General features: G+C 42.2%; 1 protein-coding gene across 1 annotated transcript; it reads right to left on the minus strand.

Moving 5' to 3' along the window:
- Nucleotides 1-23,860, minus strand: atg2a (autophagy related 2A). Its single transcript, XM_026329692.2, has 42 exons — nt 23,320-23,860; nt 22,778-22,940; nt 21,186-21,335; nt 20,919-21,021; nt 18,917-19,061; nt 18,621-18,821; nt 18,396-18,495; nt 17,699-17,863; nt 17,199-17,320; nt 16,820-16,898; nt 16,281-16,530; nt 15,887-16,028; nt 15,390-15,488; nt 14,876-15,031; nt 14,049-14,322; nt 13,503-13,575; nt 13,096-13,270; nt 12,872-13,014; nt 12,463-12,584; nt 12,138-12,295; nt 11,849-11,981; nt 11,541-11,725; nt 11,380-11,460; nt 8,492-8,598; nt 8,187-8,279; nt 7,992-8,062; nt 7,348-7,424; nt 6,454-6,624; nt 6,040-6,163; nt 5,530-5,747; nt 5,205-5,434; nt 4,961-5,096; nt 4,636-4,863; nt 4,317-4,418; nt 3,862-3,946; nt 3,561-3,714; nt 2,986-3,055; nt 2,781-2,863; nt 2,472-2,593; nt 2,231-2,385; nt 1,839-1,997; nt 1-1,674 (listed from the first exon to the last, which is right to left on the minus strand). Exons 1-42 carry the CDS (start codon nt 23,488-23,490, stop codon nt 1,438-1,440), a joined length of 6,012 nt encoding a protein of 2,003 aa, XP_026185477.1. The 5' UTR covers nt 23,491-23,860; the 3' UTR covers nt 1-1,437.
- Between the last annotated feature and the right edge of the window lie 331 nt (nt 23,861-24,191).

Below are 24,191 nucleotides of genomic sequence, written 5' to 3' on the forward strand. Positions count from 1 at the left end.
TCACTTTTTATAAGCATTTTTTATTTTTTGTATTAATTTTGTATACTCCTTGTCTTTGATTTATACAGGTCATTCATACAGTTTATGATATAGTCAATAGTAATTACACACTAGAGGTGTAACAGACGTCAACCTGTCACCCTCACAGACATGCATCATGTGTGCATAGAAACACACACTCTCATTCACACACACAGGGACAAATATCCCTGACACTTATTAAACAACAACAAAAAAAAGATAAAAATGTAAAAGTTTTTTTTTTTTTTTTAAACCACAAAATCACTCATCCTCCATTGTCACCAGATTCACATCCTCTCAACTTGAGTAGAACAATACTTATGTCTTAACAAAATAAGAAAACAAAACAAGAAACAAAGCAGGAAGGCAATTAAAAAAATAGAAGGGGGCAAAGAGATTCTGGTTGATTTAGATCCCCGGTGTAACTCTGCAGGTAGAAGACCCACTGACTGACATTGATATCTAAAACTACATATGTCTGACTTGACTTTGTGAATCTTTATCAGAATCCAATATGCTTGAGAATTTAGAGGCTTCATGTTTCTGTTCAATTAGGTTTGTAACAACTTGAATCAGCATACTTGTAATGCGGGGGGGGGGAGATAAAAAAGTCACTTTGCAAGGTTTATGGCACAATTAACAGCACTGAGAGAAGCAGGTGCATAGTGGGGTCAAAGTTGAACCAAGCACACACTGTGGTTGAAAGTCAGGATGAAAACCATCTGCCATTACCTGGACGGTGTTAGCAAAGGACACTTCATCAAAAAAATTTGCCCTCTCTCCACCAGTTTGTAGTACTTTATTAAACTACTACAAACCCTTTCTGGCAATGCTGACAACAGGGATGTCTGGCACAAGTTCACGTACTTTGAAGGTTTGTGGAGAACAGAACTGGTTTTATCAATATCAAAAACACAACTCACAATAACAATGTTCTTTATACTCCAAGTGCTGCTGGAATCTTGACCCTTTTAGGACTATTTCCCTTCTCTGTACACCCTGTAAGCAGATGACAAGAAAACCTTGAGTGATAATCCTGCATGCCCTTGGTTGGATTGAAAATAAAGCCACGTGTGAGAGTAATGGTGATATGTTTGCACAGACACTACAGAGGCTCTGCAGACTAGTGTGTTACTGAAGGGAGGAATATGAAGACAGCTCTTGCTGAATGCAAAACAGAAGGATTGATTCTGGTACGTCCATGTATGTCGGCGCCAGATATAACACTGGGTACTGCAGTAGTAGTTAGTTGTTGCTTTGTTTTTGCATTGGCGCACACGCCGACTCTCATTAGTCCCTACACACATGCAAATACACATTCAAACCTGGATTCACTCCGTTAGCTGTGATTTTCTCTCTCTTTCACACACTCATGCACACACACCCTCATACAGAAAGAGACGCAAAAAGTTGTCATCATTCTTGGCCGTCCTCCATGCGCCACTTCAGAAAATCCTCCTTCCGGGCGTCTGGTTTGATCTGGTTCCGCATGCCACCGAGCAGGTTGGATGTGGCTTCGGAGGCCACTATCAAGGGTCGGACTACAGTGGGTGGAATCTGCCGCAGGACGCCACCCACAGCACCAGGCAGACCCTTCTGTTCGTGGCCGCGGGATGCTACATCACACAGAGTCTGAGCAGTGTCAATCACTCCCTGGAGAGAAAGGGGATCCAGAAAGAGTCAAAATACTGTAAGCCCAATGATGTAAACTGGTTTTCTCATGTAGCTCAAAGGTGAAGGCCTATGATTATTTTTGAATTTTCTGTTCTCTAGAAGGCACCATAATCAGTTTTGAGAGGATAGGTCTGGGGACACACCTCTCTGACAGTGTCGTAGGCCTTAGCTACCCCTTCTCTGAGATCTGCAGGCTGGGCAGTTCTGCGGGGCCGGCTGGAGGGGGCCCGACCCTCAGTGATGGCGTAGCGATTCAGGGGAGGAGTTGGAGAAAGGATGTCGTACACTGTCTCTGCTGTAGCCTGTAAAAGTACCAGACAGAAACCACAAGTTACTTTTCCTTATTCAAATCCAGAGCCTGAAGATTTGTTGAGACAAATTTATGATATATTTATTTTGAACTATATAAATAAAACTGACTTAAAAGACACCAAAACCTGAGTCTCTTCTCACCAACAAGAATTTCTAGTTTTTATAGAGAAAAATGATATTCTCAAATAGCCCAAATGGTCAAAGTCATTTAATGATTCAGTACCTGGATGGCCTGCACCAGCCTGTTGCTAAGCTCCAGAGCAGCTGATGCTGTGGAGGTGCCGAAGGATGCTGCCCCTCTCTGGAGACCACGAATAATGCGTCCGTCCTTCCGGTACTGCTCTATGGGCAACCAGAACAGATCCCGCACTCCATGGACTGGAGAGGGAGAGAGGGGAAAAGAGAAGAAACTGAGAAATAAAACAAGAAAGAACATTTAAATGTTAAGATGACACAAGACTCACACAGCTGGACGACTGAGTGCATGGGGCCGACACCTCCCAGAATGCCCGGCAGCTGATTCTTCCTGATGTCTGTCAGCCACTCTGTGACAGCATACTGGATCACTTTGTCTACACCAAGGAGACTAAAAAGTGTTGCAGGAGAAAAACTCAGTAGGTCTGTGTTTCAAATATGGAGATCTGGTCTCAAAGAGTCCAAAAAGACTGAACAGACTTGGGTCAGTTACACATTTCGGAGACATTCTCAAAAAACACAAATGTATTTCAAATAACCAATGAGATGTGAGTTGGCATGGAGGTGTGTGTTTCTACCCGTGTCTGCAGCAGAGCCTCTTCAGCTTCAACTCCGAACAGTTTAACTGGGCCAGACCGATCAGAATCCCTGCAAATGTTCCCTGTGAAACAAAGATTAAAGGAGTAGGAAAATACAGTCGCTCTGGGCAATTTTTTCCTGAAATCCTACAGAGATATTTATTACAAGCTTTTGGTCAGGCAAGCTGTTTGAGTGACCTCTCACCTGTTCGATGACCACATGTTTCCCATGATAGTCCAGCCAGATAGGCACTTCAGAGGTGAAGCGAAACTCGCTGAAGAGGACATAAAGAAGGAAGAGAGAAATGATCAATCACTGCTTTTAGCAATATCCTGCTGCAAAAGCCTACAAGGGTTACGTTTGGATACACAACCTGTAAAACACATTTGTCACTTACATTTCCAGTATTATGAATATCTGCACTGTTTAGCATTCGCTTCTACTGAAGCCCGAACAACAGACAAATTCAAGCATGCATTTACTGTTTCACTTTGATCTCCAGCCAGAGTTCACTTTTGTTCAACTTTGACCAGGTGGATGTGCTTATCTGACAATTAGAAACACTGAGCACTATGTTTGGAAATGGAAAAATTAATATTTCAACTTCTTTCGCCACCACTGCAGAACTTTAGCATCAGTCACATACTCTTTTTTTCTAGTGTAGCAAGTGCACCGATTAATATTTACTGCCTCAAAAATCAGGTCTTTTTTTGGGCTGACAGCAGGTAAATGTCATTGAACAGTGGTGTAACGTCACAGTGCTTTTAGGCTCTACACACCGGAAGTAGATTGGCTGGTCAGAGGAGGACGTGGAGCCGGCAGACGAGGAGCTCTGCTCGCTGTAGGTAGTTTCCACAGAAGCAGTGAGGTCAGGTCCCAGACCAGCAGCTGCCTCGGCCTCCTCAGGAGCCTTTTGGATCAGGTCTGCTTTCACTGAAAACCAATGGAGAGAAACATATTGACCAGTGTGTGAAAATGAATCACAGCAAAGTGATTTTAAACTTCTCACTTCTTTGACAAAAGCCACATTATGGATAAAATGTGCAGCAAAGAATAAAAGAAACAACAGACATAGCTGACCTTCAGTTGCTGGGTCCACAGGTAAGTAAGGGTTCACAGAGGAAGCTAGATTACTAAAAAAATCCTTCAGGAAGAAGAGTGCATCCTGGACAGAAGACAGAATAAAGGTTATATGTGAGAGGTTCCAGGAGCAGAACAAAAACTGGTCTGTGTGACATTGAACAATCCCAAATAATCAGTAAGCTGCAGAGAAATGTCTGTGTGCACTGACTCATTTCGTCTGGGATACTGAAACTCAGAAATAAAACATGAAACTGCAAAGAACAGCTGTATTAGAAAAAATTAAGATTACTCATTGCTTTGAGCGGGTTTAGTTGGTATTACTGGAAGACACACTGCTGTAGTTAAGCTATTTTCCATTTGTTATCAACTATAACTGAAAATCAACACTTATTGCAGATCATGCACAGTCTACACAGCAGCTGTCAGTGTGCAGGCTCAGTAGCCCAAGGTACCTGGTCGATGTTAAGTCGTAGTGGCAGCAGGCTGACTCGCAGGCAGCACTCTGGACCACCGAGTCCAGACTCTGGACACACTTGCAGGGCCTTCAGGGTAAGCTACAAAAACAAAACCCACAATCAATATGGTCAGATGGAAGGAGCCAATAATTCTTAGTACTTACCTAAACACTTAATCTATAAGGCAAACGAGGATTAAAGCCAGTTAAGTCAATTTCAATCACAGAAAACCCAACCAATATGTAATTTCAGCAGATAATCAATCAAAGACTGTCGGTCCACCTTCCCCTTCTTCCCTTCCTTTCTGTGGTCTCACCATGTTGGAGTGGGCACGGCGGGGCATGCTCTCGCTGGTGTAGAGGTAGAGGAATTTGTTTATTTGTGAGGAGGCCAGTCGGTCTCGAACCTCCAGCTCCTGGACAATAAAAACCTGCCTGGAGAGGGGCTGCTCACCGCCAGGCCCTGCCCCAATCCCAACCGCCACTGACCCATTCCCATCCTGCCCCACCACTGCCACTGGGTAGGACTCATGCTGGAAGGACACCTGAGGAACCAGCAGCAGATGGTTTTAATGTGGGTCTCACTAGATGTGCAAATATTTAGGGATACTGATGACGCTGGGAAAGGTATATATACTGTACCTTGGTGAGCTGGATCTCCATCAGGAGTGCGTGCTGGCGCCCGCTGCCTCCAGCCCAGCGCCAGGAGTTCTGGGGACGGGAGGAAGCGACAGAGCGGGACGGAGAACTGCAAACACCAGCAGGAACTGTGCGACCTCTGTAGAAAGAGAAGGACACAGACTATAATAGGACACAGGTGGATAATTATGACAGCTAATATATGGACATATAGTGTTATTTAAAAGCCTATCTGAGCGTGTGTTACCTGTTGGTGTGCTGTCCATGTATGGACATGGGCTTGCCACCAAAGTCCTTGCCCCCATAGAGATGCCAGACCACAGAGATCTCCCTCAGCACCACCCTACTCTGGGGCACAGGGAAGCGGCTGGGTGCTCGGAGCAGGTCTGAGCTGCCTCGAGGCCTTGAGAAGTGACTGTCCTTCACCCTGATGGGCCCCTGGGATAACACCGTGACCACGGGCTCCCCATCCCTGGGCTGTAACAAATCCCATGTGGATATTTTGTGACAAGTCATGCTATAGGGGAAAGACTTGACAAAACAAGGTGATAAAAGCCAGGAGAGAGACTCACAGGAATGCCCATGCCAGGAGCCTCCAGGATGCAGAAGTCGTCGTTGTCGGTCGACCCTTCTGAGCCTTCCTCAAACAACATATCAGCCTGTGCCTCTGTTGCTGTGGGAATCCGTCCGTCAAGCTCAGAGTCCTCCCCCTGCAGGACGGAGGTCCTTGGGGCTTCACCAGGAAACAGGTAGACAGAGACAGGAGAGCCTCTTGGCATGGAGGGTGAACCTGGACAAACACAGAGTAAATCAGTCAGTAAACATCAGCAAACAAAGACTTTTAGAACAGCAAGGCAGCACCGTTGCATACAGATATGAATTACACAACTTTTCATACATATATTTCAAGTAAAATCTAGGGTCTTTATCTGTCAAGCTTCACCACAGTTTTATAGCATTTATGGAAATTTGTTTAAACGCATCAGCCCATGATCCTCTTCCTATACACAAAGGTCATTACAGAATTTTACTGAGTCCTTTCCTGTTGGTATAATCAGACGAAAAAAGAAACTCCACAGCACCTGGATCTAAACTCTCTTCTTGGCTCTTCTCTGTGTCAATTAAGGCATCGGCCAGATCATACTGGTTGATTTCAGCAGTTTCAGCTGGAGGGCAGGGCGGCACAGAGGCAGGACTTTCTGACAGCTAACAAGACAGCACAGTAAACAGTCAGTGGGATATTTATACAGCCTATCAACATCTACTCAGGCATCTTCAACCACTTGGCAACAACAAAACTGTTGCATCTGAAAATGATTATTCATTCATTATTCTTAATGTAGGAAATTATATGCACAGGATATAGTCTTTAGGCAGATGAAAACATAATATTATAAAAAGCCAGGGTAAGTACCTTGTCTAATGTAAAAAATCTAAATAGCACTCATTAATTCTTGCCCATTATGTTTATTCTGCAGAGACTACATAGGCCTTACTGGTAATTTCTGACCAGCGATCTCAGTGGGTGAGATGTGTCGGGGTGGTGGGTGCAGGTCCCCCTGGGAGACCAGGTACTGCAGCAGATTGACCAGAGCAGCACAGGAATCAGCACACGTATGTAGGTGGACCACATTGTTGGAGCAGCGGAGCTCAAAGAGAGGCTGAGACTGGAGAGCAATGATGATACAAAGGAAACACACATAAACAGAATCATTGAGGGTGGTGTCCGAAGGAGGTTTTTTTATTTTTAACACCACCAAACACATTGTCCCAGTGCAGCTATATCTAAGAACAGCAATACATATTGTTGAGCTGAGATTCTGATGTATGGTTGTGATCAGTTGCACATATTGCACAGTGGATCTTTTGTTTGTTTCAGATCAGTTATCTAATGTTCAGCAAATACAGCAGAGGTGTACATAACACTGCTAGAGAGAAAAGCTAGTAATAGTCACAATAAGTCACTAATTAATCTGTGTTCACACTAAGTGAAAAGAGCAAAGTGAAGGCAAAACGCACAAATCAAACATTGTATTTGGGTCCTTACATAGCCATTCCCACATTTGTTCACTTTGTTACTGACTGGTTCACAGGACACAAGCATCATTGTCGAGGGACGATGTATTTACTGTCGCCTTGTTAATTCTGCTTCCATGTCCAATAGAAAACTGATCCCAGTCTAAAACTGGAGGTCTATACATTGAAACTGCTATTATAGTGAAACTTCAATATGATAAAACAAACATTTATAAAGAGGAACAGTTCAATGTTAGCGGTTATGCTCAAATTTACATCGTCTCTGATGTGAGCAGCCTTTTTTTTTTTTTTTTTTTTTTGCTGTGGTGCTTCATGACTGGAAACAGATATGAAGATGGAAGACAAGTACTCACCAGTTTGCCTGTGTTACTGCCTTTCCATGTGGTGATGGCGAGCTCCAGCAGGTCAATGTCCAGGATGCACACATAATCTGAAAGAGCCAAAGACACATGTTACTCTTCATCAAAGCACAGCTCATTTTCAAACTGATTCTTGTTTATCTTACTAATACTAAATATGGACAGACCCTAATACAAGACACTAATACAGATCTGGTTGTAAGACCACCTCCTGTTTCTCAAAATACCAATTGATTTATTGATTTTTTCCTTGGTTATGCTCTACATTTAAGAATTTGGAATCAAACATTTCTACTTGAAAAAAATGACTAAACTACTTAATTGATTAGCAAAATAGTTAAAAATGACTTGTCTAACAGTTCATCTAGTCAATTAATCATTGCAGTTCTATGTCAAGGTAGCAAAGGAGTTTTATTATCTAAAAGAGTCAAAATAAAGTAGCGAATACAATGGTTCTCTTGTTAACAGCTCTGATATCAATCACACTTGTTCTGTTGGGAAAGTTTCTCTAGTCCAAAGATGAGGTGAACAAAGCTCCTTTCATCAAACTGGTCTTTTTAAATACGTTTCATGCTGAAACAGAAATGCAACACTGCCAAGTAACGGTCTGCACAGTTCACACATATCATGCATCTCACCTCTCCTTAAGTCCACAGTGTCAGTCTCACATTTGTCAGAGAGGTAGAGAGCAGAGTCATCCAAGATAAATCTGACCACAACGTAACAGAAACACAACACAAACTTTTATACTGTGAGTTCCCAGTTCAGAAACATTCATAAATATTCATAAATATTTAATGTGCAAAGTATCGCTGTGTCATAGTGAACTGTACCTGAGGTGGAAGGTGGCAGTGTCTACAATGATATTACTGGACAGAGAGAAGGACTCTGCTGTGAACAACACTCGCAAGGGCAGATACAAGGGTCTGGCAAACAAAAAAAATACAGACGATAATGCAACATGTTTAAATGTTTGCCTCTTTTGTGTTCTCTTCTCTCCTTCCAGGTCTCCATGTTGGAGAGGCCTTATCTGATTCAATCTCCCCAAGACATTATTCTATATATTATAAATAAATTTGAGTTGACTTCCTAAGATATGGCAAAAGTAGAATTTTACCCCAGGTTTTTAGGCATATACCTGTAGTCTACGGCACAGGTGGCAAGGTGTGTGTGGAGGACAGTGATGATGGCAGGTGCTGTGTATCCCAGAATTGGATCATCAATGACATCTAGGAAGTCGACCAGCTGTAACATACAAATGCACTCAGTTGGCAAGAGATGCACAAAACATTGCATGTACGGTAATTATAGCAAAAAAATCTCAAAGTCTATTTGGTTGTGCAATTTTTCTTAATCATGCTTAATAGTGACAATGTAATAGAGCATAATGATTATATCTGTGAGCGGGAAAAGGAAAAAAAATGTTTCTGGCAGGGCAGTGAGGAAAAACAGTCTAATAACAGCTGGTCCAGTCATCTGTATGCGAGCTTTGAGGTTTTTCCTTTAGTGTTTTTTATTTTCCAGATGGAAAAATACTCCGATGCAATTTGTCTGCTTTGCATAATCACTGTGTGATATCCAATCCCTTTCACTGTTTGGGTCATTTACTGTAATTTACCTTTTCTGTGAACCACTTGCCCTAAACCTGTCAAATGTACATCAGTGATTTATGACACTTCCCCAATCACTTTTAATCCCCTGAGTGCAAACACCTGAATGATGCAACAGCAGGTAATACACAGGTTTATGTGGTTGAGGAAAATGCCTAAATATCAAATAGAAACACTACAATGAAGAATGAGATTCTCTAGTTTATCAGCTGCCTCGCATATTCAGAATATAGAATAGATAGTACACTGCTTATCTTAGTACGCTACTGTACCCTGGTCCATTGCTACAAGGGAAGTTGGCATCTCACAGTGCCGTGCTGCATATTTGGACATTTCTATTTTTGCCTGAACTTGGAATGTCAACTATTTTGTTGTCCCAGAGAAAGGAAGCCAAACACAGTGAAAGGACCAGATATTGAAAAAAAATATGACAATAAATGCTTGGTACAGTGTACTGCCTGCAAGTCGCACCATCTTGGTTTTATTGACAATTTTAATATTTTCTGGGATCGACCCTCACTCTTTAGAACCGATGGCACCCTAATTGCCTGGAGAGCCGCATGCTTGCTGCTAATATGCAGGATGCTGTCCAGTGTGTTCCCCAAGATTGACTGTCCCTCCACATAACATCATACATTAGCTTTGGATAATCTTTCTGCCACTAGTTGTCATTATGGGGTGAGCGGGTGTAACACTTCATCTGTGGGGCGTCCCGCCAGCGCCCTCTATGCTCCAATCAGTGTTAATAAAATCCCTGTTATAATCACCAACAGACAGCAAACAGGTCACACAGCGGCACCAAGAAAACTATTCTAATTTTGCCCTGCCAACATTGGGAAAGCCTCCTCAGACCAGTCCCAGTATTAATACCTCTAGTACAAGATTTGGTCTCTTTCTAATAAGGTATCTCTTTTAAATGACCTTATTCTTTCACTGAACCTAGACATCTTTTTCCTTAAACGAAACCTTGACTTAATATTCACTTTAGGATTGACTCTAAACTCCACTGAGTCGAAGGATTCCGTCTCTGACCATAAATGTGTTTTATTTGATATCTGTCTTCACCCAACCATTGTACCCCAAATATCCACCGTCAAACGTCGTCTATCTAACGACCAGTCAGCAGTTAAATTCACGAGAACCTCGCCACAACCCGAGGTTTCTATTTCTCTGTTGATCAATTGGTTAACCCAATATTAGAGCTTCTATTACCCATAACTCCGCACCAGTCAAAGTTTCCCATACCCCTAGAGAAAGCACTTTAAGTCGGTTTTCTCCCATGTCCTTATCAGAGTTACTACATATCGTCTCAGATAAGAAACCTTCTTCTAACCGAGTGGACATTATCCCAACCAGGTTTTTAATTTCTATTATTGATTTGCTTGCTCCTTCTCTTCTTAACATAATACTTCTCTGTCAACCGGATCTGTTCCGGATTATTTTAAAATGGCATGCGTGCAACCGCACTTGAAAAAAAAAAAACGGGTCTTGACCCCTCTCGCCTTGAAGATTACAGACCAATTTCCAAATTGCCCTTCATATCGAAGATTTTACAAAAATATGTCTATTCTCCTACTCCAAGCTACAGATAGCTGTAACATTTTTGATGAATTTCAATCTGGCTTTCGCAAACATCACAGCACTGAGACCGCTCAATTAAAGGTGACTAATGACATTCTGCAGGCGTCCGATGCTGGTATGTACTCCGTTCTTGTTCTTCTGAATCTCAGTGCTGCTTTTGATACAGTCGATCACCACATTCTGTTGGAGTGACTGAAGCACTGGGCTGGAATAACAGGTTCTGCACTGGACTGGTTCTCTTTTCACCTGTCCAATAGATCGTTCTGTGTCTCCGTTAATAATTACAAGTCCTCTTTCTCTACAGTAAAGTACGGCCTCCCACAAGGTTCAGTGCTGGGACCAATCCTATTTTTCTTGTATATGCTCCCTCTCCGACATATTATTCGTAAATATGGTGTTTCCTTCCATTGTTATGCTGATGACACCCAACTGTATTGTCTCTTTAAGGTCTTAGACCATGGAAGATTGAACCCTGTACATGAATATGTGCCTGTACAGGTGCAAAACCTTCATTATCCCATTTCAGACAGTGCTCTACAGTTTCAAACTGCTCTAGAAATAATGATTGTTTGATTTGTGTGGTAGTAAAGTAGTTTAGACAAAGAGAAAATACTACAATTTTGATTGGTTATACAATAACCCTTTACAGCACGTTGTAACTCATGTTTAGAAAAGTGCTCTATAAATGAATTTTATTATTATTATTTATTACTAACTGTTAAAGTGCAGTTTTAAACAAAACACAGAAAAACAACATAGGAATAAAATACTGTCTATAATCGGTAAGGTAACTTTTAGCAGAGACTACTTTTAGCCTCCTTGTCCTGCTTCTCACCTGCTCATGCCAGCTGTGATTGGTCTGTGTCATGTAATGTCGCATGGTGGCACCCTGAAGTCGAAGGGCAACTACAAACTCCTATAAGGAGATAAAAAACAAACATGGTTTAATTTCAAACTTGCACCTGTGGCATAGTCGGGCATATTAGCAGGACATACCTTGACATTCCTTTGGAGGTCCAGGGTGATTTTGATGGCTGTGGACAACATCTGTGGCTCCCCTTCTCTGCCGCTGACACTGCTTACACCCACCTCTGTGTGGTAGATGGTGGGGTCCAAGTGCTTAGGGGGACTGAAGCTGGGCATCTCCAACCGCTGTGGGATGGGGGTGTCTTTAACCACCGCTGCAGTGGTGTTGTGGAAAGAAAAATGCACTTATTGACTGTGAACATAAAGTAAAATTTCATTTCAATATGGAAAAATATGAATTGAGTTGTACTGTTTGCAAACAACGCTACAATGTGCACCTCTATGGTACAGCTCAACCTGTCTGCTCTCCAGACACAGGAAATTGAGATTGGGGTTGTTTTGGTGCTGTGCCACGCTGAATATCTTTCCTCCTTCCAGGTCAAGTACCATTTCCCCATGACTCTGGTCCTCCTGAATCAATGAAACAGATTGGAAACAATTAAGAAATCCACAAATTACTTTGATCAGGCTGACAAAGCAAATATGGCTTTAAAATCATGCTGTTTATCTCATCAGTGCAAGCACGCAGCCTTTATTAAATTCAGCATCCTGCTAATGCTGGCTCACCTTCCTGTCTGTTCTGGCCTGGAGGCGCCCTTTGCCAATAATCACAGTGAGGGAGAGAAGGCTGAGGTTGTGGTTGGGACAGGGAGCTGACTGTTGTGCTTTTCCAGCTGATTCACTGGCCAAGTAGAACTGGGGCTCGTCCTCTTCTGAATCTGAGTCTATTGCAGGGAAAGAAGGAAGAGAAAACCACATTTTGTCTTTTAAATTTAATTTGTCAACACTGGAACAAAACGTACCGAAATACAATACAAAGCCTGCCTGAGTGATATAAGATGTTTGGGCAGACTGGTTGCTGTTGTGAAATAGCTTTAAATGTCAAACCCACCCAGTCTAAAGGCCGACTTGCAGAGCTGGAACTCGTCGTGGTGATGGCGGCTGTGGTTGGGGCTGCCGGCCGAGGGGGGAGGAGGGGGAGGTGGCTCCCACATCAATAAATCATTATTGATCCTTTTAGACAAAAGGGTTTGTGAAAAAAAAAGACTTATGATGCAGAATTTACAACCATATTTAATGACCATAGAAGAAATAAAGCTGCAAGATTTCAAAATTAGCAATGACCGTCAGGAAAATATACAATGTTAAATACAGATTACATGTATCTTGCAACACTTGACCCTGTTCTGTGTTCATCGAAGACTTAACTTGCAGTACAATCAAATGCTATAAGGTGAAAAAGAGCTTAATTCTTCATGTTTAGGAAAATCTAATGAAGACCAAATGTTGGCTTCATGTACCTGTTGTAGATACTCTGGAAGGCCTGTTTGCTGGGCAGGAGGATGTAGGCCAGCGGCAGGCTGACATCCACAGCACACTGACACTGAGCCACACACTGCGCCTGAAACTGACGCATCTCCTCTGGGTCAGCTGGAATCACCATCTAAAACAAGAAAGGAGTACAGGTGAGGAGGAAGGAGTTGAGAATTGATATGGCTGAAAAATAAGATGTATCTCAGCAGACCTCTTCGGTCTCAAACATGGTGCGGTTGGAGGAGAACGGAGAGCTGGTTTTGTCATTTAGTTCACAGTGACTTTCAAAGAAGGCGGCTCCCAGGTCCCCGATGAGGCCCAGGTTCATCCCACTCAGACCTGCTGCAGGGCCCTGAGCCTCACCTCCACGCACACGCACCAATATCCTGTTCACAGAAACATAAGGGCAGATTGAGTTTGATAAGGAATAGTGGCTTGTGGAAAGTACATCAAAACAATACTGCTGGTCTGATTTGATGAGAAGGTATGACTCCACCCCACTCACACAGAGGTTAAGTACTGTTCTGACTTCTAGCAGATTACAGAATGTTGCTCAACACCTTAAAATGTTTTTGTGAAGTTGTGAAAGTTATTCTTCTCATGATTACCATTACAAACCTGGGCAGAGAGTCACGGTTTTTCTTCACTCTAATGCAGGGGAAAGAGCCGCCCTCCCAGCCCTCATATGACCCTGGAGAGACAACACATCTGTTTTCTGACTGTTTTCCACAATTATAAAAGGTGTTTCTACAGCTTTTAATAATGAATAGTGTTGTGAATCCTGTGTCGTGAACTGCAAGAGACAGCAATGACAAAAAGCCTTAAGCCAACAATACATCAAATGGCAAACAAACAAACCTCCCACCATTTCTACTGAGGCATAATAAGATCCGAACTGAAGTAATCAGATTAATTGATTACAGTTATAGTTTTATTTGCCTTCTAGCTTGTTTTTAAAATATGTACCCCAGAACTTCCTAGAAGCAGTACTGTCAGTACATAGTGTGTATCCTGGTGAAGTAAATTAATCTGAAATACAAAACTGGATTGTCTATGTTGAGTGATGAGTTTTGGTCAGTATGCTGTCTGTGTCTGATTCTTTGATTTCTCAAGAATCATTAAGTCAAACTCAACTACAGTAATAAAAACAAGACTGTTTCCCACCATGTAGGTCAGTGAAGGAGGCCTCCAGCAGCTGGGTGAGGCAGGGAGCCCACGGCTGCCCCGGGATGGTCTGTTCTCCTTGGAGGTCTGGGGCCTCTTGGTGCTTCAGCTCCAGCTCGGACAGTTCCAGTACCAAGGTCTCCTGCCGCACTGCCCTCTGGGTTGGGGGTCGACGCATAGGGAGGGGCCGTAAGTCGGGTATGGGGAAACGAAGTCTGATGACCGCGTGGGGTGAGAGAAGGGTGAAGGAGGAGTATAGCTCACTGCTCTGGGTCTAAGAGGGTAAAAACAAGTGAGAAATATTTAATTCTGTATTTAGCAAACAAAACTGAATTTAGCTGAACAAAGATTTTGGAAACAGATGCAGTCTATCACAGTTGTAGTTACTGACTGGGAAACTCTACTAACTGTTTAATGGGAACCTGAAGACTACTGAAGAACTGCTTATTTACTCCTATACCCAGCAATTTTGTGTCAGTTTATTTGGCTTTCCATTGCTGTGCTCATATAAACAGCCCTCACTATGCTTAATCAAAGTGGATCATATCCTACAATTAGCATTCAGAATCCAAAACAATACATTACACACATGGTACATCTCTTTGATAAATTTCCTTAAAATTCATCAGCTGCTATGTGATCCTTGTCTTCAAAACCTGCTCTCACAATCTACTGAAATGATTGCTAGTATGCATAATCATGCATTGACTAAATAGGTTCAATAAAATGTAGGCTGATTTGTGTTTTCATGCACCATGTTTTCTGGCATGTTTTTGGGGCAGTAATTTGTTTCTGTATTTTGTAAAAAAACGGACGTGTACTTCCACCTGTTCAGGTCCAGGTCCAGCAGTCTGTGTGGGGCAGTGGCTGAAGGCTTTGCTCAGGCTTTCCAGGCGATTGAGGATGTCCAGGTCCAGCTCAGTGCTCAATTCTGCCAGCTCGACCCGCACCACGCTGTCCCGCCGCACAACACGCTGTTTACCCTGCCAACATGCATGCACACACACACACACACACACAAATGTGCATGTGTTTTAAACGACTGATCTGTCTGTTTTCAGATGAATTATCTTGTCATTCACCAGTTAATTTCATGTTCCAGCATGATCTGCGTTGTTTGACTATGTATTTTTGTATAACCAATCAAAATTGTAGTATTTTTTTCCTGTCAACCCTCAGTCTTTGTCTAAACTACTTTTATACCACACATATCAAACAATCATTATTTGTAGAGCACAGTTTGAAACTGTAGAGCACTGTCTGAAATGAGATAATGAAGGTTTTGCACCTGTACAGGCACATATCAAGTGAAGGTGTGTATATGTATTTGGAAATATATACCTTACGCAGGTGTCTTTCACTGAGGCTGTAGTGTAGTTGGGCACATGGTCTGGCTGCAGCGCCAATTGTGAACAGACCAGCTTTCTGGAACTGAAGCAGCTGGAAAGAGACACCCCACACTCTCAAGTCTCTTTATCAGCTTGGCAACATAAACTAGATTCAGACAACAGGTAACGTTTACATATACAATATATAAGATTTTCAACTGATATTTTCAGCCTGGATTTGTTGGAGTCCAAACATATATGCATTTGTGTTGTTGTACAAAAGAAAGATGAAGACATTTGGTGAAAAATGTGCTCAGGCACTCAGATGTTTAACCACAAAATGACTTTACATTATCATTACTGGTGTTTGAGCTGCAATCATTTTTAGCCACAATAACATAATGATCTAATGTGGACAGCTTGACTAAAAGGAAGGACTTTGAAAAGATGAGGTAATAACATTGTTAATCTTGTGATGTACACAAAATCATTTAGTCAGATCTTTCCTACCTCACTGTACTGAGGCTTTCCGTCCTCCCAGAGGCACTCCAACAGTTCCAGTCTGCTGAAGGAAAGGTCAGAGGTCACAGCCCGACTGCGCCGTCTCCCGCTCCGCATCTCACAAGCAACCTGCACGGCTGCTCCTGTCAATCTTGTAGAGAGGACATAAGAGGAGACAAGAAAAAAAAGAGTCTGGATTTGAAAAATATCCACTTCTGCAACTTATTTGTTTCCCGAGTTGCATCTTATTAAAAAAGGGAAGTATGACTTTTACAGTATTGCGAACAGGCTCCTTTTTATACTTTCCTCATGATCAAAATGAACCTCTAAATATAATGCGAAAAGATATTGAAGTGGAAAGAAATTCTCAGCAAAGACAAAGCAAATGTTTGTGTTTTTCTACCTGAGATGGGAGTGTGGGCAGGCCTTGGTGAAGCCACTCCTCAGGTGGTTGAAGTCTCTCTCGCTGAACATGCTGTCCTTGAAGAAAACCAGCTTCTCGAAGAACACCTGAGACACCTGAGCCAATGATGGGGCGCCATCGGCCTTAGACGATGGTTCCTCCTGCAGCAAGGTAAGGGTGAGCCCGCCGAGCGTCACACGCAGCAAAGCATCAGGCTTCAGCTGCTCTGCCTGGCCGCTGTTTGAACGTCCTGCAAGGAAGAAAGCAAGAGTTCAGACTATTTCATAATGCTTAGACCTGTGTCTGCGCTTTGAATGAATTTTAAAAATAATGATTAAGTAAGGAGATTTTAGGTGTACATGGTAGTGAATATTTATGAATTAAAAAATGAATATAAATGAATGCTGCTTAAACAGCATTTACATTAATTATGCTGACAACAGAACAATCCTTTCTTTAAACTTCTTCATATATTAGGCCTGTAGATTGCTCCACAGGGCTGATATAAACTTGTTACTCAGCACTGCAGCTGATTTTACCTCTGGTGCGACTGCTGGCCTGTGGTAGACTGGACAGGCAGCCGGCTACAGGATATCTCCTGGGACAGTTCATCATGCCCTGGCAGGTAAAGTTAAGTAGAAATCAGATTACTTGTAATCTAAAAGTATATTTACAAGTCTTTTGTTTTTTTTTTTGTAAGAAAGGAAAGAGCACAGACATAAATCTATGAAACATTTTATGCTAATACTCACGTGCACAATGCACCAGATTTAAAATAAACAAAACAAAGGAAAATGACAAAATAAACATCAACAGAATATAGAAACATTTATGAAGGCAAAGAAATTGCTGTGAACACAGCCATCTGCTAAATGCTTAAAGTGTAAACATACACACAAACACACTCACAGGCTGTACCTGTGTGAGGCTGCCCTGACTGTGTGTGGATGACTCCATGTCACTCTCTGACAGCTCGCTGCCAGAGCGCACAGATGTCACACTACTGTTCATCCCAGCAGGACCCATGGAGTAAAACATTTCTGCAGGGACACACACACACACATGCACACAGCAGGAATTTAAACACTGCCACGAATGCTTTATCGCATGAAGCTTCAAGAAAAGGAGCAGCAGGAGTGGTATTGGAGTTATTTCCAGATAAGCACTAGGATAGCACTAAAGGAAATAGAATCAGACTTTGAGATTAAATCTTTCTTTCTAATTAAAGAAACTGTTTCTTTTACACTGACAGAACAGAAAAGAAAATTTTCCTCTTCCTTGTATTAGTTTAATTAAAAAAAGGAGCCTCATTACATGTATGTTCCTGTGTATGTCCTCCTGGCATGAATACAAACTACATGTTTTACCATATGCTGAGGTTCTAAGATTCTAAGGAGACCTTTACTAGGTCTGTGTACCTCCATTCTCCAGGCTGGTGACGTAAGGCTCCAAGTCTGGCTCTGCATCCCACTCCCTGTCTCTGGGACTGGAGCCCAGCTGCTTACTGAGGTCCTCCTCAATCATGCGCAGGTCGTCTGAGTCTAACGGGCGGCTGTATACTCCAGCGCATTTAGTCTCCAGCTCTAAGTGTGTAAGAGAGAAAAAGATATATTGAATCAACGTGAGAAGTCACATTTATGAGCCACTTACAGATGACTGTAAACTTACGCTCTGTTCTGGATCAGAGAGGCAACATCACAGGCTTACTTCCAAATGTATCAAGTCAGATTGCTAATATATTTCTAAATTACACACATTATAAAAATACATGCTTCAACCATGTATTTCTAAAGCCTGTGGAAGCCCCATTACTTTCCCCTGTGTGTCTCAAAACTAGAAGGAATGAGTGGGAGCACAACTGCAAGTGTCCCTGGTACAGTTTACTCATCAGAAACACTAAGGAAGGTGAAATGAGCCCCTGGCATAGCTCTTAGAGTAGATATTTCATTTGTGAAAACAAAATCACTTTTAAGGATAAGGACCATTTGGTTATTATTTATTAACATATAAAACACATGGACATTAAAACTGTCCAGACTTATCAAAAATGTACTTGGATGTACAAGTTGCCTTGTATTGGTTTATGTGTATTCTGTCACAGTGGCAGTACTGTACCAGTGTCTATGCAGAGGGCTTCCAGCAGGTCTGTCAGATGAATTATTTGATCTGGAGACAGCAGCAGGTGGACACAGCCCACCTTCCCATCCAACTCCAACTGACAGTCACAGAAAAGCAGATGGTATAGAGAAGTCAGTATGAGAGGACAAGTGTATTTATAGTGTGTGTGTGTGTGTGTGTGTGTGTGTGTGTGTGTGTGTGTGAGAGAGAGAGAAGACACACCTTTGGTCCAGGCAGCATGTCATTCTGTTTGATCTTGACAGTGGTCTCGATGAAACCGGAGCAAGTTCCTATGAGCAGTGGCTGAGATGTAGGGGCTACCAGGTACTTTGCCCTTTCCTCTTCCTCATTTTCTTCCTTCTCCTCCTCCTCCTCACCTTCAGTATCCATGGCTGAATCTGGATGTTTCTCCTCAGAGAGACCCTAAAACATAAAAAGAGATATATCTTTGACCATTTCTGGTTATAAGCATACATTATCTGAAACCTGCACTGGAGTTGTATTGTGGTGGCTGTCACCTGTACTGCGCCAGTGTTGTCGTAGAACAGCTGAACTGCATTCAGCTGGAGGATTTTGTGCAGGAAGGCAGGAGGCTGATGGATGTCGACAGGCACGGCAGTCTGGCTGGCTGGATCTCGCACCGCCTCATCAAAGTACTCCAGGCTGGAGCAACACATTGCAAAAACACACATCATTTAATAACATGGCAAAAATTGAATTCAGTGCATATGGGAAAAAGTGAAGCTGTTAAGAACAGAGAAGGAAAGGGCAGTGTTCCTCTAGTTCAAATTAGGAAGTTGCCAAACCTGCACTGTGACAGAAAACTGGATTAAGGTCATTTGATTTTCATTTTAGGAAAAACTCTACTGGAAAACAAACACTGTTTAACAAATGCCAACACTGTTTTCAACATGTTTCACAGGTCCCAAATTAGCTGCCCCGTCTAAAACACAGGCATACAAGACATCCTTCTGGTCACTGACCCCAAATCAGCACACACTTCCTGAAAAGCTCTGTCAATAAGCTAGGAAAACAAAAAGGGATCAACAGTAAAATGTCAACAGACACACAGGACATACATTGGTGATGGTTTGGTTTCAGAAGGTGGAGGAACACAAAGCAAATAAATAAAACTGCAGTGTATTCTGACACCAGCTAAGAGAATTTTTTATGAATATATTTTTTGATGTTGTATTTGCATCTTGAATACAATAAGCACTGGGCTTTACTCTTTATTTTTAATGATGATAAACCCTAGCAGAACAAACTCTAGACAAGCTAACTTTAAACTGGAAAATAGACTGAACAACGTTTTTTAGGTCTAATTTATTTTAGGCCAATAAAGCAGGGCACAAAGTCATAACTAGATGTGAGTGTATGGACATTTTTATCTGCTCACTTCTTCTCTCATCTTGACTGTGGAGGCCAAAAAAAGAAAAATGTTCAGACAGACTGCAGTGATCAACCTGAAACTATAAATGAACGTGACGTGCCCCGTGTATTCCAAGTGAAAATGAAATCCTTGGTGACGTACGCACAGGAACAGTGGCTGTGTGGTTCACTGTTGCAGGTGAGTGCAAATTAGCTCAGCTACTTTCACTTTGTAAACACAGCACTAATAACAGCACCACATCAAACACTATTGGTACATCTAATGTGATCGGCAACAACTGTCAACAGTATGTCAGATCATTAAAAACAATAATCACTTTCAATAAATCATAACTGCATAAGTCATACAAATAGGTAATAGTCCGGCTATCCACAGCAACCAGCAACAATGACTGTCTATATTACATCAGTCAGTCAATGACTGGGTCTATATTACATTACATATGGGATTCCTCTGATATCCCATAGTGAGGATATCTTAAATGTAACCTATAGCCAATGATAAAACCCTGTTCAGGTGAATGACCTTGTCAGCACTGACGCTATTTAAAAAGAGCTCCAGACTGTTTGACAATACAAGGCCCAGCAAAGCGAGTTAATAACCGTGCACGGGCGTCTTATCTGCTGATGAGCAGACACATGATGAAATCTGAATCTTGACTCCCATTTTTTTTCCCCATATCCCCTGACAGTGCTGACGTGGGATAGTTTTAGTGTCACTGTTTTAGCACCAGCACTGGTTTGATAGAAAGAGAAATGGAACAGAAAAAGCATTTTTATAACCACGATAACACAAAGAGAAAAATCAGCATTGTCACTGTCCAGAAAAAAAAAAACTTGTATAATATAAAATACCAGCAAAACCCAGGGAAATGAAAATTAAATTTGATTTGCTAACCGATGCAATGACTTCAAACTGAAGGCATGCCATTAGTGGCATAATTTCCAGCTTCTTTTGACATCATAACTTATATGGTTTGAACTGTGGTATGTATGAACCTTGCACTTATACAGAGCACACAAAGATAAACATACAAATTATAAGCAAGAAAAATATGAAGGAAAAGCAACAACCTACTTCGCACTAATTTTCTTTAAGTGAAACATTAAAGGTGAACTCCAACCTACCGTTTGATGTGCACCTCTAAGGCAACACCTGTTTTCAGGTCTAGGGGCTGGTGTTCGATGCGGACGATAGTGTCTACAAAGGTGACTTTAATACGACGAAGGACTGCACACACATGAGAGACATACATAGATTTATTAGCACTGATCATCACTGTGTGTGAGTTCATATTGGATTTTCACTTGAAATATTTCCACTAATAGTGTATTATTATTGGAAAACGTCTACCTATATGTTGACACTGTCACTGGTTTACAGCTTTGACTCACCCGTCTCAATGGTTTGTGCAAACATCTCAAGCCCCTCCAGCGGGGCAGGCGGCTCCTCTGATGCCTCTGGGGGGTCCTTCAGGCACTCCTGAGCCAGTTGCATACTGGAGGTCATGCTTGATGACCAGCCTTGGGAGTCCCAACTCCCACCTGAGTGCAAACAAAAGCACATAATTCAGTCATTTTTGTACTTTAGAGCTGCTGGAAAATGACTTCTGATTGAAGATTTAAAAAATTAATATTAAGAATGAAGAACATCATAATCCCGATTATTTGATTACTTAACAATTACTCACTGACATCAGAGACATGTTGCATTTATTGAACTTAAAAAGACATGTTACCTAGTGGCATAGACATCACCATGTAGGAAATCTTGTACATATGTTTTTGATCCACACTGGATTCCTCGATTCAACTCGTTGGTCTTACCCTTTTCTGCTAACCAAACTGCTGGTGCTCTACTTCCATCCAATCAATTGAAATTAAAATACTATTCATTGTACAGTCCTACTTTCCAGATTGTTTTTTTTTCTGATGACCTTGGGGTAATAGGTTTCATGAAATGGAAAATGTTACACTCACATCTAGACACTGAAAAAAAAATAGTGGACATTAAATAAGAGATGTAGGTACTACTGTACCTTTGTCACTGAGACACTTTATACATCTAACATTAGACTGAATAATCTCTTCAGCCCTCAGGAAGTGACATTAAATGAACAAGTCACATAGGGGGGCTTCATTTTGCACCTCCTGATCTCTCTCTAAGCCAGTGCTTTTGAAGGTTTCACAAATGACAAATGGACTCCAATAAACATCATCTGCATTAAGAAATGGTTGTATACATGTTTTTCTGTTTTGAGATTTTGTGCTCTATTTCAGCAAAGACGTACAGAAAATTAGTTAGATTAGTCCCCACAGTCCAAAAACATGCATGTTAGGTTGGTAGGTGACTCCAAATTGCCCATAGGAGTGTGTGTGGTTGTGTGTCTCTATGTGGCCCTGTGATGGACTGGTGACCTGTCCAAGGTGTACCCCTGCCTTCCACCTGAAATGGATGGATAGGCTGGGATAGGCTCCAGCAGATCCCTGTGACCCTGGCTAAGGAATAAGCGGGTATAGAAAATGGATGGATGGAACACTAGTCATGATTTCACATTGGGACAACATGAGGAGGAATAATAGTATCAAAAAGGTTGGCTTAGTACTATAATTTTATTTATTTAGGAGAATTATTAGCGCCAACCTGATATACTCCCCTAAAACTATTACACAATCATTTTCATATGAGGCTCGGTGGTAAGAATATTGACAAAATGTTCAAACATAATACTGACATGTTTGTGTAAATTACCACCATTGCTTAATATCACTGTGGTTAATATTTGGTTTGGACAAAACCAGTTTAGTTAAGGTTGATGTCATGTGCTACTGCTGACCTTGTCTGGGCCAACATGTGGTGATACAAGGCTATACCCCATCTGCACCACCAACAGGCTGTTATTCCTTACTTTCTGTGGGCAGAGTGAAAACAAACCTGTGTGAAACTCCCCAGTCAGACTCAGGAGGTTGTCTTTATGTGAACTTACTGGTTCGGTACTTGGGTCGACATGTTATTTGAAGACCGGTAACTTCTAAGGTGCAGTGATCTGTCAGAAGAGCTTGCCAGGGGATGGTCACCGCTATGCTGCTCACAAAGCCATCCACTATCTCCAAAGGAGCCCCGAGAGACTCCAGCAGCTCGTTGACCGCCTGGTGAAGAGGAAGCAGTCAGTAAGGAGGAAAGAGTGGAAAAAGAAACAAACTAAAAGAAATGAGAATAACTAGTTTCATTTTTGTCTCACTACTTTGGGTGTAGACTTGTAAAGCACTGGAAATACACAGTTAGTAGGTGAAATATATCTGTTTAAAGTGTTTGGATGGTTGGGGGAGACAGAGCTGATCAGGTGGGCTGGTGATGTGCTTTCCTTAAACGCATTTCCTCGAAGAAACGCGAGCAGGCGACAGATTGTTGTTGAACCGTGTGAGGTTGCGAAACAGTGAAGGGTGCACGGATCCGACAAAAACACACGATGGCTACTGCTGCTGGTGGTGGAAAGTTGTCAGCCACCCTTTCTTCACCAAAACTCACCCAGACATCGAGGTTGATTTCCTTAATGACACCGCTGCCGTTGTACAGGTCCAAGCCCAGCTGTTCTAGACTCAGTCGTTCCTGCAGAAAGTGACCGAGGTAGTGCTGTAAGAGGTACCGACAGGCCCGCTTCTTGATTGAGCCTGACCAGGGGAAGAGCCAGCGAGACATGGGGCCAGAGAGAGCGGGGAGAGGGAGTGAAGAGGTGGCGGAGGAGAACGAGTGCGAGGACAGTCCTCGGGAAACTGCATAACAGACTAAAACAAAGTGTGCAAAACCAGGAATGAGCCACGGCTAGCTACAGGGGGCTACGGAAGGGGACACCCGTAACTCTTGTTCTCCCCTGGGCTTGACACACAAACTAAAAAACCCTTTGTGTCAAGACCAACGAGCCTCCCGCGGTACTTGACGAGATGTTACTCCAACTGACCGCAGCCGCCCCGGGTCATATTTTCGGTACGGTGTCGAAATGCAGCGAGAAGTCCGGTCGGTTTGTATCTGTTGTTTCAGGTTGTTTATTGTTATCATACGCCAACTGACGTTATGGTGGCGACGTCCGTGCGTCATGCGTCACCGTGACGAAAGGCGTAATCCGGAAGAGAGGCATGACACCAGCCAACCGCCATCTTAGTAGTTCAAACACGCATCAGTAATCAATAACTGATATGTCTGGTGGATAGTTTGACATCATGGATTATTCATTAACTGATGGACAGAGTGGCAATTTTATTCATTTAACACTAAATCTACAAAGTGAAAAATGAAGGGGTCTTAATACTTTCTGAACCCACTCTGAGTAATGGATATATGTTTGCATTATTTTCTTAACTGTGGTTACTCCATAACAAATTTGAAGATATTTGATTCATATT

This window comes from Mastacembelus armatus, chromosome 10 (genome assembly GCF_900324485.2).
Source record: "Mastacembelus armatus chromosome 10, fMasArm1.2, whole genome shotgun sequence".
Lineage (NCBI taxonomy): Eukaryota > Metazoa > Chordata > Actinopteri > Synbranchiformes > Mastacembelidae > Mastacembelus > Mastacembelus armatus.